This window comes from Tuber melanosporum (genome assembly GCF_000151645.1).
Source record: "Tuber melanosporum whole genome shotgun sequence assembly, scaffold_79, strain Mel28".
Classification (NCBI taxonomy): Eukaryota; Fungi; Ascomycota; class Pezizomycetes; order Pezizales; family Tuberaceae; genus Tuber; species Tuber melanosporum.
In genome coordinates this window covers 88,880-108,215 of record NW_003299127.1, presented here as the reverse complement: position 1 = coordinate 108,215, position 19,336 = coordinate 88,880, and the positions used below count along the sequence as shown (strand labels likewise).

The 19,336-nt window shown below is 47.3% G+C and overlaps 2 protein-coding genes; one reads left to right on the top strand and one right to left on the bottom strand.

The window, feature by feature from the left end:
- Positions 1-3,374: 3,374 nt before the first annotated feature.
- Positions 3,375-6,503, bottom strand: GSTUM_00011006001 (uncharacterized protein; the record flags this gene model as incomplete). XM_002841647.2 has 11 exons in its annotated part: positions 3,375-3,641; positions 3,700-4,027; positions 4,088-4,176; positions 4,240-4,491; positions 4,545-4,653; positions 4,722-4,886; positions 4,953-5,060; positions 5,111-5,954; positions 6,014-6,120; positions 6,213-6,341; positions 6,422-6,503. 11 exons carry the CDS (start codon positions 6,501-6,503, stop codon positions 3,581-3,583), a joined length of 2,274 nt encoding a protein of 757 aa, XP_002841693.1. The 3' UTR covers positions 3,375-3,580.
- Positions 6,504-12,182: 5,679 nt separating this feature from the next.
- GSTUM_00011005001 (uncharacterized protein) lies at positions 12,183-15,323 on the top strand. XM_002841646.2 has 5 exons: positions 12,183-13,248; positions 13,317-13,411; positions 13,476-13,556; positions 13,616-13,737; positions 13,809-15,323. Exons 1-5 carry the CDS (start codon positions 12,365-12,367, stop codon positions 14,517-14,519), a joined length of 1,893 nt encoding a protein of 630 aa, XP_002841692.1. The 5' UTR covers positions 12,183-12,364; the 3' UTR covers positions 14,520-15,323.
- Positions 15,324-19,336: the final 4,013 nt, after the last annotated feature.

Here is a 19,336-nt window from a genome sequence, read left to right as displayed (position 1 = left end):
GGATGTTGTCTAGTTTAGGGGGGATTCGATTTTTCGTGCTTGTTGCTCTTCGTGGTTGATGGCTAGGAGAGGGGAATGTTTAATGGTTCTTATGAGATTTCTTGGTGGTTTATATCCTGGCGCTGGTTTCACTGGTTGGTCGAAAATTTCCCAAAAATTTTAATATCATATCCTGGAAATTACCTCCTTCGGGTCTCGCGTTTGGGTATCCAAGAGTTCCCACAGGATAGAACCGCGAGTGATGTGCTGTGTCGGACAAAAAGAGCGATATGATAGTAGGCTGATGGCCAAGCATTTGGAATTGGACCGGGCCGGTGGAATGATCCCGGCAGCCGGCTGCTGAGTGAATCACACACACATAATCGCGCAGGGAAGCATGGCTCACTGCGCCCCTGTTGCCTATTGTTAAGCCAGCAAACACTGGTGGCTCGCCGATATAGCGTCCAACTGACACGACACCTCATCACCCCCCTCGCCACCTCTCATCATGCCCGAGCCTCAGCTCAACAACGCCTAGAACGACAACTATCAGAACATGGACAGCAGCTCCAGTACCACCCGACCGCTGGAATTGCCTCTCCGGAGGCCCGTCGATATCAACTTGGCAGACTGGGGGCTCCGTACCCCGCTGAACTGGGCCGCTGAGGGGGGTCACGAGGAAATAGTGAGGCTGCTCCTGAACCGGAAAGACATCGACCCCAACCTGGCCGATTACCGCGGCCGAACACCACTCATTGCCGCTCTGGAGAACCGCCACGAGAATGTGGCCAAGCTCTTCATCGACCGGAAGGACTTCGATCCCGAACCTAACCACGTTGATGCCTCGTTCCCGCTCGCGTGGGCTATCGATATGTGGTGCGAGGAGATAGTGGAACTGTTGCTTGCCCGGAAGGATATCGACCCCAACAAGGGCGATTGCCGGGGTGGGCGTACCCCGCTGTGTCGGGCTGTGACTTGTGGGAACAAATATATCGTCAAAATGTTGTTGGATCGGGAAGGTGTGGATGTCAATCGGGCGGGCATGCGAGGTCGGACCCCACTGTCTTGGTCTGTTAACACGGGCTCCGCGGAAATGGTACGGCTCTTCTTGAGCCGTGAGGGAATCGAAGCCGATCTGGTTGATCGCAGCGGCCGAAGCCCACTCTCTTGGGCCGCACAACAGGGGCATGTAGAGATTGTGAAGCTATTGCTAGAACGAGAAGACGTCAGCCCAAACTCTGTGGACGCATTCCATCTTAAATCGCCACTCGCTTGGGCTGCTAGTTTTAGCCATGGGGGGGTAATGAAGTTGCTGCTGGATCGGAAAGACATCCAGCCCGATCTTGCTGATTCTAGGGGTCGAACAGCACTTTCACACGCCGCTGCAAACAATTGCACAGAAGGAGTGAGGCTATTGCTAGCCCGAGAGGATATCGACTCTAACTCGACGGATAGTGATGCACTCCACACGCCGCTACTCCGGGCCACCGAGAATGGCAGCGCGGGAGCCGTGGAATTGCTGCTACAACGGGCAGATGTCGAGCCGAACCGGGTGGATATCCAGAACCGAACCGCGCTCTCCATCGCCGCTCGGAGCGGTCATGAGCTAATATCGAGAATGCTTTTGGCCCGGGAAGATGTCGACCCCAACTTGGATAAACCAATTGTAGAAGCGGCCGGCAATTTCTACCCAAACATGATTTCATTATTCCTGGAGCGAAAGGGCGTCGACCTGAACGGAACGCTTGATAACGGGACCACGGCACTCGCGAATGCCGTTATGAGACGCCGCGTCGAGGCAGTGCAGATGCTAATAGCTCGAGACGACGTCAATCCCAACACAGTCGACAACAACGGCCAAACCCCGCTCCTTACTGCCATCCAGAAGGGATATCACGAGATAGGCATGGTCTTGCTCAGACGACCAGACATCGAGCTCAACACCGTGGACCGAGACGGCCGAACGGCACTCACTTACGCTGCCTCCAATGGGTGTGAAGAGGTGTCAAAGATATTGCAGGAGCGTGAGGACACCGATCCCAATATTGCTGATAACAGCGGCCGCACGGCATTGTCGTACGCCGCTGCGGACTCGGCGTCTGAGCCGATTGTTAGGATGCTGCTAGACCGACCGGATACTGATCCCAACCCCGTGGAGAACGACGGGCAAACGCCGCTTTCGCGCGTCATCGATAAGGGGCTTCATAGGATTGCCGAGATGATAGAGAGTCGGATTTACCCGATGGTGAACTAGTCTTGCGGTGATTCAGATATGGTTCTCTGGGTCATGGTTCTCGGCGGATCGGTGGATAGGAGTGGACTTCCTCTGCGGATATTTAGGTCTTCGATATTAGGTACTTCTCCTGTAGTGGCGGCGGCGGTGTCTTTGTCGATATACACATCAGCATCCTTCTTTCCCGCTTTCCCTCTCTCTTGATCTATCTACATGTGTTTTCAGTCAATGAATTTGTCATGTCGTAGCAGCGACCCGAGTTATCGCATTTCAGCACGTGGGGGATAGGTTAAAGTGAAGTCAATTCATCTCCCAGGATTTAGGTTTACACCTAGTTTTCCAGTTCCGCATCTATAGTCCACCCATAATAATAATAATATTATTATGATAATTATGATACAATAATAAATAATGATAAGGCAACCCATTAGATCACCCGTGGGGCATGCGTTGTGGCGGTTAGGCAGCACGTTCTGGGCACAAGACAGGGCACGATCCTCAAGAGTCAGGAATCGGGGGACAACCCCTGATCATCCATGCCCACGAAATACCGGACGAATTTTGCCTTCTTTTCATTTCTTTCCCCACGCTGCGCCCCACACAGTTCCACGGTATCCCACCCCACCACCCGAACACGCGCCCTCGGCGGAGCGAGGTCGGAGACTCTCTACACTGGGGGTGGATCACCACCTCGATGGGTTTGTACGGGATCGGCGGGAATGGTTCTTCGATTCTTGGTCCGCCCCCCCCCGCGCACTCCCGCTAGTCACGTATGGTACAGTATGATACTCCACACTCAAGCTACGGAAGGAGTTGTCACTTGACGAGTGATATTCCATGCCTAAGCTGGAATGCCTGGGCGCTATTGGTTGGTATCATATGATAATTCATACGAGTTGCTCTTGCAAAACCTTTTAACAGCCTGGCCCCACTCAACGTACCAAACCGTAAACGTCCCACATGGTCGCGTGGCCTAATGGTCAAGGCGCTGGTTTTCGGCACCAGAGATTGGAAGTTCGAGTCCTCCCGCGATCGCAAAACTTTTTTTCCCCCCATTCCTTTTCCACGAGAATCGTGCTTACGTCCTCCTCTCTCTTTTCACAAATGCGCAATTAAACATGCAGTGATTATTTATGACTGTTACATCTAAAAAACCCAACAATGATGAAAAGGTTCAAATTAATTAAAACGCCTCGGCGCCATTCTTTACGATGACTTGTGCACTATGTTGCTGTGACCATTATGATAGCTACGCAAGTAAATGGTATATCCCCAATTCTAATTTGCTTCCTTCCTTCCAGAGCGCATTCGTTTCGCTGTCGTATGATGATTCCCAAAACACCGATAATGTTCCTCTCCTCCACCCCTCTATTCATATTCTTGGTGCTGCTGTTGGCGCCTGCCACCGGTCACCCAAGGGTCTTCCAATCTAATCATTATCAACATCAAAACATACAACTACAAATAACAGGGTTGGCGCCACTCACGGGGTAACAAGATTGGGATTAATAAACCTCTCCCCCTTCTCTCTCTCCTCTACCGTGTCCTCAGGGACAGCGCCCCCGTTCACAAATTCTGGCTCTCTCACGACTTTAAGAGCGATAAATTTGTTCAACGGGACGTATATCCTCGAGAACATCCATGCGAGCCAGATACCTACGAAAAGCAGTGGGACGATGAGAAGAGATCTAGTGAATGCGTGATTGATTGCAAGGAAGCCAGCCATGGCGAGCTGGAAGATGAAAAGTCCGAGTATTACGCGGTAGAATATCATGCTCCAAGCTTGACCTGTGGAATGTTGGGGGTGGTCCATTGCTAGCGAGGGTTAGTGCGATGATGTGTTAAGGCAAAGAGGGTGAGGGTGAGAGTGCGTACAGTATAGGAGTTGGTATTTGTATGTAAAGTATCCGATGACAAAGTATACCCAACCAAACCCAAGAATTAACCCTCCAGCGGGCAGAACGCTGTAGATGATACAGATGATGAGAATCAAGATAGGTTGCGGCAGGTAGAACCCGTAAGAAAACGTCGAGGGCCTGGCAAGGTCGGCGAAATCTCTAGGCGTTTTCGCCCCGGCGTACATGATAGGATAAAGAGCTACACTTCCAAACTGGAGGAGGCGGAACGGAAACATACCGATTCCTTGAAGGATGATTAGGTTCACGTAGAAAGAAGCAAGATTTCCAAGGGACCGCGCCAGCGCATATGCAATGGTTGTGGTATCGGAGAGTGAGCCCTTGAGCTGCTCCCACAGGTTATTGAAGGTAAAGGCGGTTCCGCTGGCAGCACATGTAAGAACTTGAAATGTTAGGCTTGCGAAATGGATACTTACAGGGTTGTAAAGGCAAAAAACACATTAAAGAACGTGAAGAAGAAATTCTTGCTGATTAGTGAAAGCTCCACGTCTCCTTGTGAGATTTGGCCTTGGCAGTTTGAAAGCCCTAAATCCTTCACGATCAACGCATTGCCCTTGGAGTGGACTCTCGGGAACAAGGCTATAGGTTCTTACAGTCATAGAAGTATGGCGCGAGGATGCTGAAAAGTGTCAAAACCGCGGTTGGCAAGAAGTTCTGGATCAAGGAACTAATAATAGGGCTGCCCTCCAGAAGATCTGCAAGCCCAGGCAAAACCCGACGGATATCTGAAAGGTTCAAAAGACCAGCAAGACCAGTGACTGGTATAAGCCAGACAATTGAAAGTAGACTGACAAGGATACTGATTCCCCATGAATAAATCAGACGAGTACTGCGGGACCTATAGGTATTCTTCCAGACGATATCCGGCGGCGCGGGTGCTTGGGTAGCTGTCATTTGGTTGGCGCGCGGATCCAGAACAGCTTGAATCACAACTTGCTTCATAAGAGTTAGCGGGGGTCCCATTCACACGGCGGTCAGAGACTTGCAGCTGATGCAACAGACTCCATGGTAACAAATGCATTGGAACTGGGTTCATATTCCTTCTTTCTAGCCTCAATAATCTCTTCATCAAGTGCCTTTAACTTCATCCTAAGATAGTCGATTGCATCAACCTTCTTTCTCTTCAGGCCCCATAGCCCAACCCGTATCGTCATCTTTGGCCTATCATCCCCACGAGAAGGACGAGGGCCCCGGTTAAGAAGTGGCTGTGTTTCCTCATCACCCGGTTGTAACGGTTGTGGGGGTGATGGTTGGATAAAAGGCAGAGCTTCCAAATCTCTCCCAACTTTGCGATGCCTGCTGTAAACGACGTATACCTCTTCCAGCTGTCTCACGAGATCCCGCCTTTGCGCCATAAGACGATCTAACACTGCCCAATTCCGGCAGATAGTAACCGAGTCGACTCTTCCGATCCGCAAGCCTTCAATATATTCCTTCAGGGCATCTTCCGACCTAAGCACTTTTGGAATCCCGGACAACCTCACGGTTCTATCGGTAACCGTGACTTTATTCCCGAGATATTTTTGCCGGACAGCAAGCACCTTTTTGGTCTGGTCGAGAAGCAAATAGACTGCTAAGGCAGTGAACAGGTACACAAACACCACGTAAGCCCAAAGGTATGGCCCATCAAGCTTGATTTCATCCTTATCTTTACCACCAAGGACATTCATCCCCCGACCAGCAGGTCTGAGTGCCCATTCCGAAAACGAAACCCGAGGTTTCGAGACCGAGTGGTCAAAGTGCAGATGTATAGGCATGAGCAAGCCCAACGCTAGCACAGCTGCAATCGATAGGAATCTAATAGACATCTTGAAAAATGACAAAAACTAAAAATACCCGTGAGATTCCATGGCGACGATGCAGTGCGGGCAATTAAAGTGCTTACCACATAGGCATCAAGACCAGCAGACGACAGTACTTGCTCATCCGTTATCTCCCACAGCACCGGTATCCAGCCGAAGAAAGTCTTTGGTAAATTCGGTAATGACGCAGCTGATGTACCTCCTACTTGTCAGCTTTGAAAAGATGTCAAAAAGGATAAAAAATGAGGGAGCTCCCACCCCTCAGATCCCCATTCAGCTCACCTGAATCAAGTGTCTTTTTCCGCGCCGCGTAGAGCGAGGACCACCTTGGCCTCAAGAAACAAAACGTCAAGAAAGCACCCAATCCAAGAGTCGTGGAGATAACTAGCTGGGTTGGTAAATCGGTCCTCCCTAGGCGAAATCACAGTCAGTCAGTCAAAAATGCGATGCGAAATAAAATGGAATAGAACAAGGAGCTGAGGAACGCATACTCGTATCTGTCGGAAGTCCGATGTGCGTATCATTATTACTCCTTAAGAGCGTTACTCCATCGTGTAAAGTGTGAATAGCCATCCTGGCCCTCTGTACGGGGAACAGAAGAGTTCCTGTTTTGAGCGCGATGATGAGGAAAAAGGCCTTTCTCCCTCGAGAATAGAACGGCGAAAGTTTTCAAGGGCGGGCAGCGGGTCCAGCTGGCAAATTCCGCCAAGACGTTGAACTGACGACACCCGTCAGTGCCAGGTGCCACGTGACACCGCCCTCCTTCCCCCGGTGACACGAGAACAAAAGAATTTATTGGTTCTTCATTTTCTTTTCTCCACTTCTCTCACATCATCTCCACTTCTCTCATGATTGAGTTCTGATACGGCACTCTTACTGACCAGAGCCCAACCATTGGGGTGATGAGGGTGTTAATTATCAACCAAAGTAGCCATTGGTGCAGGAACTGGTACGCTCGGAAATTGATCTCAAAACTAGTAGGTTTATTTGTTGAATGGGAAGCGGTGCTTCTACCTTATTGGCAAAGCAGTTAAGTTATAAATGCTTTTCTTGTGTACGAATCCTCCCAAAGCTTTTGCTCGCGAAATGCTGACCAACCATCCAGTATAATACAGCAACAGTACCTGTAATTATTATGTTACTTGGGTATACAATACCAAGGTACTCAAGCAACCAGATTTCGGTACTTGAGAATAAGTACGGATACAAGCATGCAGAGTTTCAGCCTACCATAGTACTAGTACTTTATTGTACCGTAAGTTATTCAGGACCCAACAGATAAGTTCATCCAATTCCATAAATCCTTAATTGTATCAAACAACTATTATCCTGTAACTACTCATATAGGGTCTTATGACAGTATCTCTTAGAGATGTAAAATAATGAGGTTTAGTGCATCTAAGGATTGAACCTCTCTAAGGGATAATAATTCCAGAAGTGGATAGTTGTAGTACCCGGAGTAAACAGAAGTACAGGGTCCATAAGGATTATTGTACTGTACATGTATATGAATAGGCGTAGTCTTAAGTGTTAAAACATGGACTACAACTTGGCCATACCTACTATTATGTAAATATAGAAGCCCATCTCCCTACTTAGAATAAATACATTCCTCGAATTCCCCAATTATTATCGCATCTAAGTGTTTCTATTACGTTCATCATTACTATCATAACCTACGGCCAAGCCATTTCTTCGCCTCCATCAGTTTATGAGTTATTGACCTCACCAATTTTGTCCTCATCATCCACACCCCCCAATTTCCAACCCCCACCAGCAAGTCAGTTGGGGAATGGTTTTTTTCTACAGTTGGTGAACAAAGTAGTTTACCATTAGTATTTTAGGAGTGGTCATGGATAAGCTGGATGAGATAAATTATCAGATTTGATATGTTGTCACAGTACAGGTATCTCATCTTGCAAAAGTGACGATGGCTTCCGGCCAAGGACTATACCATCATCGAAACGTTTCAAGACTACAAGCAATCCTAAACCATCTAAAAAAAAAAAAACCTCAACAAACAAACACAGAAACAGCGGTATTCTTCCCGCACGCCCGCAGCACAACCGGTATCATACAACACAAGATAAGCCACCGCACGCATACCGGCCGGCTATGCAGTAATTGCGGAGCTTGGCCGAAGAACGCAGTACTCGTACAGTACATCCTTGTTGGAACGCGCATCCAGGGAAATCCGAACTTTACGCGAGGAAGACAAGGGTCCGGAAACGGGTGCACGTGTATTATCCAAGCATGGGGAGCCAGCCTGTTACCGCTATACCCGGGGTATCTTGCTTCACCACACTGTCAGCACGCAGAGACGGTGGTGTGGTGGTGGTGGGGAATGGGGAAGGATATCATGATGCAAAGAGCGCAGTGTGGTCTCGCCGAGATGGTCATTGTTTTTGTATCATACCGCCCAGCACACCGTAATGGCACAACTCGTTTGGACAAGCTGGAGTGAAGTAGTAGGCAGGCAGAGCCCTTCCTACCCATCTTCTTTAGAATTTCGCCTCGACGGAGCTCGTGAGAGGGGAATGTGGGTCCCTTATGTCAGTCCCTTGCCTCAGGACATGGTGGTATGTGAGATGCTGGTCCACGGCCCGGGTTCATATATTGCTCGACTAGGGGAGTAAGTTACTCGAGTAGGGTATTGTACAAGTACACGTGTACCGGCATAACGAAACATGGGTGGGGGGATTGATCAGCTAGGATATTCATATATGGATAGTACTTGTAATAGATATCTTTTTAATGAGCAGGTTTATGCAGGTCCATCTCTATCTCTACTCGTCACTATCTCCCCTTGTATGATATAAGAAAACTTGTCTGTGCGGGGCAAAGATGTTAGGACCGTGGTTTTGTTGCGGGAGTGTTTGAAAGTAGCGGTGCGGTCATTCACCGTCACTCCGATCTGATGGAAGGGAATCAATAGCCACGTAGGGTATGGCCAAGCAGTGAATCCCCGATGTCGTACCGCACCGTTACTTCACACCTATCCTAGATTTTGATCCAAATAATCGCCGCTGACTGTCCTCGCCGCCATGGAAGACGACCGCAGGGTAAGAGGGCGTATCCTAATTCTGGCCACAAGCAAAACAGCCTTACACAGTAGGTGGGAGAGAGGAAGTGTTTGGAGATAATTATCGGTATATTACGGTCCGTATATAATTATTATTACTCGAATATTATGATATAAATTCTTTCGACCGACGGATGGTGGGGGGATACCTGTACCCTATTAACTTAAGTTATCCGGGGTTCGCCAAGCCAAGGAGATGATAAAGGCTGGGCGGTGCTGGGGTTCTTAAAAGGAGGAGGCATTTCAACAACTAAAAAATCACCCAATTGAATTAGCAATGAACACATCTTAAAATGAGCAAGATAATTAAGAAAACCCTTTGATAGGACTATTCAATATTTGTTCTTCTTCGTATCCATGAACTTTGTTTGTTAATTGGGTCAGTATTATATGGGAAAAATGCTTTAGTAGTTATGAGCACTTCAATATTAACGGGGTAGCTGAAGTGGTGGGTTTGAGGTGTCCGATACAATGCGGTTGAGTGTGTGGCACCTGTTTGATCACCATGCCAGACCCTGTCGTCGTAGACACCAAAAACTGCCTGTGAGTACCAGTACTCGAGTACCGGTATATGCAAAAGCTGTTTTCTTTGACCTAATACTAAAACAATCGGGGTGGTAGAGTTCACAGAAGTAAAGAAGAGCGTAAATATTGGATAGTTCAATGTAAATTTTTTTTCTTAATTATCCTATATATTTATTTAGGATATATTCATTGTTAATTCCATTGGACTGATTTCAGACCCCCAGCACCATCCAACCTTAACCGAGACTCTGTCTTGGCGAAAAACCTGACCGTACTCGAGTACCGTATCATACTTATACCTGTATGATGGAGGAATGGTGCGGTGCGGCACTAGACAAGGGATACGGCAGATGTTTTCGTACAAGACAGAGATTATTTTACTTGTACGGGTTAACCTAAATTAACTGTGCAAAAAACCCTAGCCCTAGAATTTGTACTTGTACGGTACTCGGACTTGTACCGTGTCTAGCTTAGATCAGTTGAATAGTTGGACGGTAATCTTCTTTGGCAGACTAATTATCCCGTTCGGCAACTCAAGGATTTGTTTAGAATGCGTTACAGGCCAAGCCTCAGAAATATATGAAATGCCCCTGGACTTGTCCTTTTTCAGCTTAGCCCCCCAGGGAGGTCCATGGTAAAAAAACACCAGGCACCCCCCCCCCGCGCACAAGGGATGGGCCGGCTCCATTCCACGAGCCCAGTACCGGTACTCGAGTAATTGTTGACAGAAATGTCTTTGGGAGGACTATCCATGCGAAGGTAAGGGCTTTTTGTTTTCCTCCGAACGGGTGAACGGATAACGCTCGTATCATAAAAAATGGCACACAGAGATATGCTGTGCGTAGATTGCACATCGATTATTAGCGATATTGCAGTGCTATGATAACACGGTATCATGGAGGGAAGGTTTTGTGAGCCGCCCTGAGAACACCGGTACCACCCGACGATCCGGAAGTGTGTGGCTTTCTGCATGGCACAAGAGCCCCTAAAGTACGCCATATCGGCCCCTCGCCCGCCAGGGCGCCCAGAAATCATCTTGACACTTATCGATGGTACTTGTAAGGCATCTATGTACCAAAACTTGTGACACCTGAGCTAGTACTCGTACTCGAGTACCGTGCAAGTGTTAACACACTTGGCTAAGTGCTCCCTACTCAATATGTTTCTCTTCCCCGCACCTAGTTGCTTTTTCTCAAGTTACTCGAGTATGATAGTCTACTCGTACTTGCTTCTTTATCTCTGAGGGTGCCGGTGCGGTAATGTTACAACTGCAGATTTTGGTAGACTCCTTATGTGTATGGTGAGTGAAGGTTTACGAAGTGCACAAGGACGTTGAGGATGAGTACGGCCATAGCTCCTGCCTCTGCGCCTGTGCTGTACGAGTAAGTTTGATGCTTGAGGACAATTGACCATGTGCTGTGCATGTGCGGGCGCTGTGGCATATATGCACGATATCAGCAGAATGAAGAGGTATGGGCAGGCATTAGTTCCCTAAGCATGTATGGAGTAAAAAAACTCCAACTGGTGGATAGAGTACTCGTATAGTAGACGGGGGGAACCCTGCCTACCACTCCTCCATGTCAAGGTTCTCCCTCACGTTGGAGCTTTGATGCCCATTTTCGCCTTGAAATTGCAGCTGCCGGGTGCTTAGAAGCTCTGTGGGCTTACTGCTCTTGTCTTATTTAGTATGCACGAGTACATATTCTCTTGTGATTGTGGACAGATCCATTACAGAGTTCCCGGGTAGTGTAGATGGCGGAGAAGGAATGGTCCTGCAGGACCCAAATCGCCTCAAGACCGCCAGTCCGCTCCGTGGACAGGACGTTGTAGTCTCTCTTCCCCCCTCCCCACTCATCCCATCCCCGTCTCAGCTCCCTTCGTATCCCTTCCTCAACTACATCCCTCTGAGAGAGAAATTGGGGGCATCTTCCCCTCCTCTCCTTTTCAAAAAAAAATAATAATAATTTGGCGGTTCGAATTCTTCCCCTTTCTTAGGTTCGGTTGCGTGGCACTGTTGCATTCACCAGTCGTATCTTGATAATTTATTTATTCTGCCTCGTATTTTCTTGTATTGTACTAGTACGGGTCCGTACTGTACCCTACCTAGGTGACAGGCTCCTCTCTTCGCTTCCCCCTCCTTATCCGCCATCCGAAGAGCCGGAATGCAATTGAAACGAGAGAACTGACGACTCAGTTTCTTTTTTTTCCATTCTATTCTCCTTGCGCTACGTTCCTTATACATGCGTCACCCGATGGTCTGAACTGCAGTACTTTCACCATTTCACCATCTTCACTGCATGAGTCTCTCTCTACTGTTATCCACACATCTCTCTATCTCTGTTGAAGGAAGGAAAGAGAGACAAAGAGAGGGGAATTTTGGCAGCTTTGGTTTGTTTGTTCCTACCTTTGTGGTCCACTTCTCGAATCATTGCCGGTTGGCAGGTCTCCAATTTCTATCCAACCACCATCACCTATCCATACAGCTTCCTCCGCAAAAGAGCAGCAAGCTGGCCAACCACCCGCCGGTTCACTGCACACGCATACGTGCTAGTGCTGCTGCTGAGCCAAGAAATTCATTGCGCCCCCCCAAAACCCAACCATCCCACCCACCCACACAAACCAGAACAACCACTTCGTCAGCGCAAGTCCCCCAGCTTCGGATCGATTCGACTGCAAAACACGAGAAAAAAATAACAAGGGGCCTGCATCTTAATCAGTTTGCCCGTGACGTGGAGCTAGGGGCCTCGTTCCAATCGCCGCGTTTATCCCATAAGCCGCAGCAAGGCCAAACATAATTGCATTTCTTGCCATTCGCAGACCGGGTATCATGGGAAAAAAGGATCCAAAACCCGTTTCTGGGACCAACGGTAGCTCTGTTAAAGGGAAACATCTCCATGAAGGTCACAAGATGACAGCCGCTACATTCGCGAAGGTAGCGGCAAAGCAGGACGAGATAAGGCAGAGGGAACCGCTTGAAACTGACTGTCCACCCCGAGCTCCTCCCAAGGATACGTCCACTCAAAAATCACCGTCACCAACCAACCAGGTGGCTACGAGAAGGAAGCTTCTGCAGAGACAACTGACCAGTGGAAAATCTGACATGGCGCCGGTTGCTCTTAATACAGCTACCGCAATTTCGCGGATTGCCGATAATTGGGCTCCACCCACCAAATCCCCCTCACCTTCTACAACAATGAAGGGCCCTCGAGTGAAGTCGACACCCAAAGCTTCGACAAGGCCGTCGTTCAAGTCGCAAAGCTCTGATGCATCAAATTCTAGTGGCCTCGCAAAACTTAATTCGCATCCCGCTTCACCTGCCCGTGGCTCCTCGGATAATCCGCCTCCTTTACCTGATCGACCGGCACCGCAACGCTCTGCATCAGTTGAGGGGGGAAGTTTATTGAGTATTGTCAAAAAAGGAAGAGAGCAAATTCAATCCGGTGGATTGGGGGCTGCTAAATTTCTGGGCAAAAAGGGACATGAGGCTTGGGGTAAAATTAAGAAGGGGAAGGAGAAAAATGGCCATTCTGGACCGATCGGTTCACCTTATTCTGGTGGGGGTAATGTAAGCCTCAGGGATTCTAGCAATGACATCGATGTTTTCGGCATGGATTTACGGGAAGCAGTCCAGCGGACTAGAATTGTGAAGGAGAGGAAGGGACCTGCCGATGCAGCGTATTGGATGCCTGCTTTGGCGTATCGATGTCTTCAGTATGTCTCCCGGTCCCCTTGATTACCACCCTGAGATAGAGAAAGATGGCTGCTAACATGGAACTTAGATATCTCAATGTGCATGGCCCACCTGAGCTTGGAATTTATCGAATCCCAGGAAGCACATCTGTTGTTGACGAACTGAGAGCAGAGTTCAAAATACGTATGGTTTCACGATCCCCTGAACACTTCAAGGCTGAATTTTTTTTTGGGGGGGGGCTTTTCAGGGCATGACGTAGATCTTTTTGACAATCCTCCCGATGACCTCCATACTGTATCGTCTTTGCTCAAAGCATGGTTCCGGTCATGTGAGTATACGCCAATAGTATGTCCATTCTGGTTTATTCCCGTTAACATATCACAATAGTGCCCGAAGCTGTACTTCCCCCGGAGGTACAAAAGAGGGTATACGAAAAGTGTAAGGATCAAACAGATGCTCCAAAACCGCCCCAGGCGTTCATCGACGAGCTTTCACAACTACCCCCCTATGTGAGTCATCTTCCCTGCCCGTCTGATCGACTGGTTGTCTTGGAAATAAATACCTAACAAATACAATTTAGAATTACTATCTACTTCACCATCTCTTTTCTCATCTGAGTGCTGTTTGCGGCGCTTCTGCCATAAACAAAATGAATCTTGCTAATCTTGGCATGATATTCTGCTCTACCCTTAGAATTGATCGGTTTTGCTTTAATTGGCTTGTTAGTAGTTGGGATGAATGTTGGGCTGGATGCAAGACGGAAGAGGAAGAGTACAGGAGGGCTATTCCAAGTAGGCAGCCTTCGACGTCCTCTTCTGGCCAGAGCCAATACCACGACGCTTCCTCAGCACCCGAGTCGCGGTCGACCAGTCAAACCAATGTTGACCGTTATCCGTCAAATTGCTCTAATGCTCGGCCTCAAAAGACACCATCACCGGAGCCTAGATTTATTGCTAGGTCTCTCAGCAGGGTCGGACGCCGTAAAGGGGGATCTAGTAAGGATTCGAAAGAGCGGAAGGAGGGAAAGTCCCAACCTTCCCCACCGCTTCCCCAAGAATCGTTGCTCGGAGCTCACAGCGATGAGGGGAAATACAAGGATCTTGACCAATCAAGTCTGCAAGTGGAAATAGGTCGTCCACCCACAACTCCAGCATCGGAGTTCAGTTTGGCGGCGGATACTCAACCTCCTAGGCTCACACCAGACGGTAGTAGCAGTATCGATAGGCTGGATCTGAAGTTGCCAAGTATCCAGCCAGTCAGCCCTATTGAGGGAGATGGGGCCATGCTTTGACTGGGTGGTAGCGCCCGGAATATCTAAAGCATGAAGCTAAGAGGGGTTACTATGGAAATTTATTGCTGGCTACTGCGATTAGGAAACTCTGTTGGTCCTCCGGTAGGGCTTATGAGCGCTACTAAAAAGCTTTGCTTTCAGTATACATACATAATGACCTTTCCTTTCCAGTTTTCCATTTCCACCGTTTCTCCCGCTCTTGCTCGAGTAGCCTGAGTAGTGGGTGCTAGCCTGGTAATGTTTTTTTCTTTCTTTTCGGTTTTCTGTCAATTGGAGTTGAGCGAGCATTCAGTCGATTTCTTTCTTTTAGTTTTCTGTTTGCGGAGGCACGAGTATAGACGGAAGAATTTCGCTAAACTTATTCCTTCTTCAATTCTACCCTTGCACCTGATATGTACCCCTCATATTTGCTCCTATCTTACCTTATCTTGCCCTCCCCCACCTATATCATTCGCTTCACTCGTAGCTAGCCACGAATTTCCTTTCGACAAAAAATCACGCTCTTTTTCCTAATTTTTATCATTCTTCCTCATTGCTATGTTTGTTTTCATACTTGCCATCGATCTTTCATCTTTCCCCTATTTCCATTCTTTCTCGTTTTTTTGTGAAATAAAAAAGTCGGGATATCCTTTCATTAGCTGTAACTCCGGAGGCGTTTTCTTTTTATTTTTTCTTGCCAATCTAGCTTCTTTACTCTTTTTTTCACTTGCTTCCCTCTTGAAATGTTCGCTGGTGCTTCGATATGCGCTTGAGCGAGTAAGTAACTAGGTGTTTTACTCTTTTTTATTTATTTATTTATTATCATATAGGTCTTTGTAGTCTCTTTTTGTTCGTGTTTTTGGTTTCTTTTTCTTTTTTTTCTTTTTTTCTTTTTTTCTTTCTGGTTAGAAGTACCCGTCGTGGATTGTGATGATGGACTGGTGGATGGGTTAGGGTAGGTGGGTGGGATAGGGTAAACGGGGGATGATGGTGGGGGTGTGATGCGATATCCAAATTTATTATATCATATTATCATAACGTGTTACTCCGTTCTGCGCTGGTGTTATCATAATTATTATGATAATATTATCGTGTTGTGTGGTATTTAATTCATAAAGAATCACTCGAAGTCGGGACGGTTTTAGGTGAGTGAGTTTTGAGCGGATGCGGTTCACAAAACTGGCACCGCCTGGCTTGACTAAGGTTCTGTACCCAAACACCAAGAACCACTTTTGTAGAATGCTCCAGGAAGCAAACCTTCCTGGCAATGACACCAAACTTGGACGTATATATCATAGTACTTGAGTATTGGATCAAATCGTTTTGTCTCGTTACCTTTTTCCACGAAGAGGGTCAGTTCTTTCCCCACTCGGGTAACATCAACGCCCATGAGAATCTACCAAAATCTCATACCGCGTTACCGAATCTGTGGGTAACTTAACATATGAAGCTTTTTGAAAACCCTAAAAATGGTAATAATAAAAAAACCGTAGAGCGAGAATGAGGGGCTAAGTGGGAGAGTATGTGGTTGCAATGAATGATACCTTTTTCCAGGGAGCCCCATGCGAAATTTTGGCACTTTCACATCGGGCGATACGATTGTACGTCGTGAGCTCGATCCCAACCTTTTCTTTTATTTGCGCTTTGATTTTCTAGCTGGCGTCCCATGCCAATTGTCTCCAGCAAGGCAGCGCTGGGGGTCCTGGCGTGGTCCGGGTGCGTATCATATTGTTCGGGGACAAAATTAACTAGCTCTCAACGGCAATGGCAATGCTCCCCTCCTCATCACCCCCCTCCCTCAACACTTCCTTAAGAAATTGCTCTACACCAACCAAAACCAAACCAATTTACTTAATTTCTTTTTTCAATAAACTATGCCTCCTATTCTTCGCAGTCATGCCAAACAGCCTATTCCCTCCAAGCATTTTTCTGAGTTTACAAGGGGACGAATTCTCGGGTTACGCGAGCCTCAGATGACAAATCACCAAATTTCCCACTACCTTGACATTCCTCTCAGTACTGTTAAAAGCACATTTGCAAAGAGAGATCAAGAGGGCAAGGAGAATGAAGGTAGAGGAAGACATCCTAAAACTACGAAGTTGCAGGATGATGCTATGGTAGAGGAAGCTCTCAAAAATTGCCATACCAGCTACTCTGAGATTGCTGAGAGAGTGGCTCCCAATGTTTCTGCTAAGACTGTGAAGAGAAGACTTGCACAAAAGCTTCTTAAAAAGTGGATGGCATAAGAGAGGGTTCATTTGGATGAGGATCTAGCTCAAAAGAGATTGGAATGGGCATTAGCCCATAGGAATTGGACAAGGCAGATGTGGAGAAGGAAGGCAATATGGGGGGATGAGGTAGCTGTGGAGAGGGGAGGAGGAAAGAGAAGAAAATGGGTATTTAGATGTCCAAAAGAAAAGTGGAATAAGGATTGTATTGAACCTACTGCTAGGAAAGGAGAGAGAAAGATTAGTCAGATGATGACTGGTTGTTTTTATAGTCAAACTCATGGTCTTTTTTTACCTGTTTTTCCTGATCCTACTTCTGCTGGAGGTGGAGTGACTGGAAAGTCAATTATTGATGTTTATGATTAATATGACTTTCCAGAGATATGGGAGGATATCAAGGAGCATGTTGGGGAGGAAGAGGTATTTTTGATCATTGACAATGCTAAGACTCATTTGCCTTTCAGGAGATGGCTCAAGAGAAATTCTATTCATCTATCTAAAAAGGCATTTCCGTCCAACCAACGAAACTATGAAATCTATGAATCTTGGCGAGAGTGCCCCTAGGTACATCCACACCATCGTATACCCCTTGTTCAATCATATTGTTATCAGGTTCCATCTCTACACCTCCAGGTGTCCTGTCTGTACTACTGAGTTGAGGGTGATAGAAACCGATCCACCATATAGGCGCTTGTTGATGGGTAGGACGGCGGGGTCAGCTAGAATGGTGGTACATTGATCAAAAGCCACGTAACGTCTGGGATGACATGTAAAACGGAATGCCTTCTCACGAATAGTACTGACAGATGAATATTTCAACAATTTTAGTCTGGTGTCGTAGAGGATCTGACGATAATGTCGTTTATTCTTCGCCAAGAAACCAATCCATTCCTGTTCCCGCTCCTCCTGCGTATAATTGAGGGGACCATCCGTCACCTTGAGAAGGGCCCAAGCATCATTCATATTGATCGGACTGATGCCTACCAGGTTGGAAGCAGGGGGCGGAGTATTGTTAAGTGGCGTAAGAAGGCGATGGAATAATCGCCACCGAGGCGATTCCAGAGACTGCTGCGAAAAACAAATAACACGATAATATAATGGACGCCGCCATGTGAGATAAAAATTAATGGAAAGAGTGTTGACCTTAATGATCAGATGATAATGTAGATGCTTTTTCTCCTCGTATTCACTTATCATGACGTCTGCCGGGACAGCGACATTGCCCATGCGATGATGACCGGGGCGGATAACTTGCAATGTAAGAAGAACAAAATTTCTGCTATCACTAACAGGCAGTACAGTGACGATGTAATGACTCTGGTCTTGAGAAGAGGGCAACACCTCATCGGTAACAATAGTACTGTGCCATGCAACATTCTTGCAGTACGCTATAGCAGCACACACCTTGTGGTGAAAGTATCGTGTCATGATGATGATAATCTAATATCGGCGGCGATAGTGAAAACGTTGGCGGCAATAAGGAAAACGGCGACGATAGGTAAAGCGACGCCGATAAAACCTCATATTTCCGTTATCGGTGATGAGATCCTCGTCCAGTGTTGCTTCGAGGGCTTGATAAACGTCAGGGTGATGCTCGCGCACGCAACTTATAATGACACAGTGTGAGTCAGAGGATGGCGATGACTTGTATCCTTCAACCTTTATTGATGTTGTGGTGTGATACCGTAAAAAAAAAAAAAAAAGTTGGAAAGTGGAACGGGGCCCTAATAAATATATGTCAATGCCAAGAAATTCCCTAATACGGTTAACTCCCACTCCCATCCCACTGTAGTATATAAAATTAAAGTATACTACAGTGGGACCCTAACCCCGATAGTGGGATTATGTAAATATCCGTTATAAATATAATAGTTGATTCCCACCCGTTGAATACTCGGAAACATCAGCAGCGAAACATGTTACAATTCGACGACATGACACAGATAATAAGCGAGCATCTCAATGTCTCTCCTCCTCATATTCCTTCTTCTCCTCCTATTGTACTGTCGCCTACCGAAATAGACTCGCTGATTCTTGAACGAGATCCTTCGCCGATACTGACACCTACACAATGGTGACGAATCAATGAGATCAAGGAAGCGGCGGAAGCACTACAGAATATATCGGAGACAAAACACCCCGGTCCATCGATTGGCTCCCCTCCGTAGAACCCGAACAGAGTACCGGGGTGGTGGCGACAGTTGACATTACTACAAGCACTCGACCCATTCCTACCGGTAGAATCTGTTCTAAATACCTTATGGTTACGTACCCCATTGTGACGGCCTCACAGCTAACAGGATTGTGGACACTTTGCGATGGAATAACCTCGAACTTGTCCTTGGAGCGGAGCAACATGCTGATAGCGGACTTCACTACCACGCTTTCTGCTGTTGAGTGGGCAGAGGGAGATTCGAATCCCGAAATATACAACGCTTCGACATTCAATTCCGGTCTCGAGTATATCACCCGAACATATTGGCAGTTTACTGAACTCCGGAAAAAGCATACGACTATGCGAGAAAGGATGGGTGAGTCATAGTGGAGGATTTCGAAAAGAATGCTGTCGAACAGGGAGGAGTTGCCAGTCAGGGAAAGGCTGTGTTGCTT

Excerpts from the sequence above, each read along its gene's own strand:
- GSTUM_00011005001 (XM_002841646.2), top strand. The coding sequence starts at position 12,365 with ATGGGAAAAAAGGATCCAAAACCCGTTTCTGGGACCAACGGTAGCTCT. Across the intron at positions 13,412-13,475 it reads GAGAGCAGAGTTCAAAATAC|GGCATGACGTAGATCTTTTT; the intron begins GTATGGTTTCAC and ends GGGGCTTTTCAG. Across the intron at positions 13,738-13,808 it reads TTTCACAACTACCCCCCTAT|AATTACTATCTACTTCACCA; the intron begins GTGAGTCATCTT and ends AATACAATTTAG.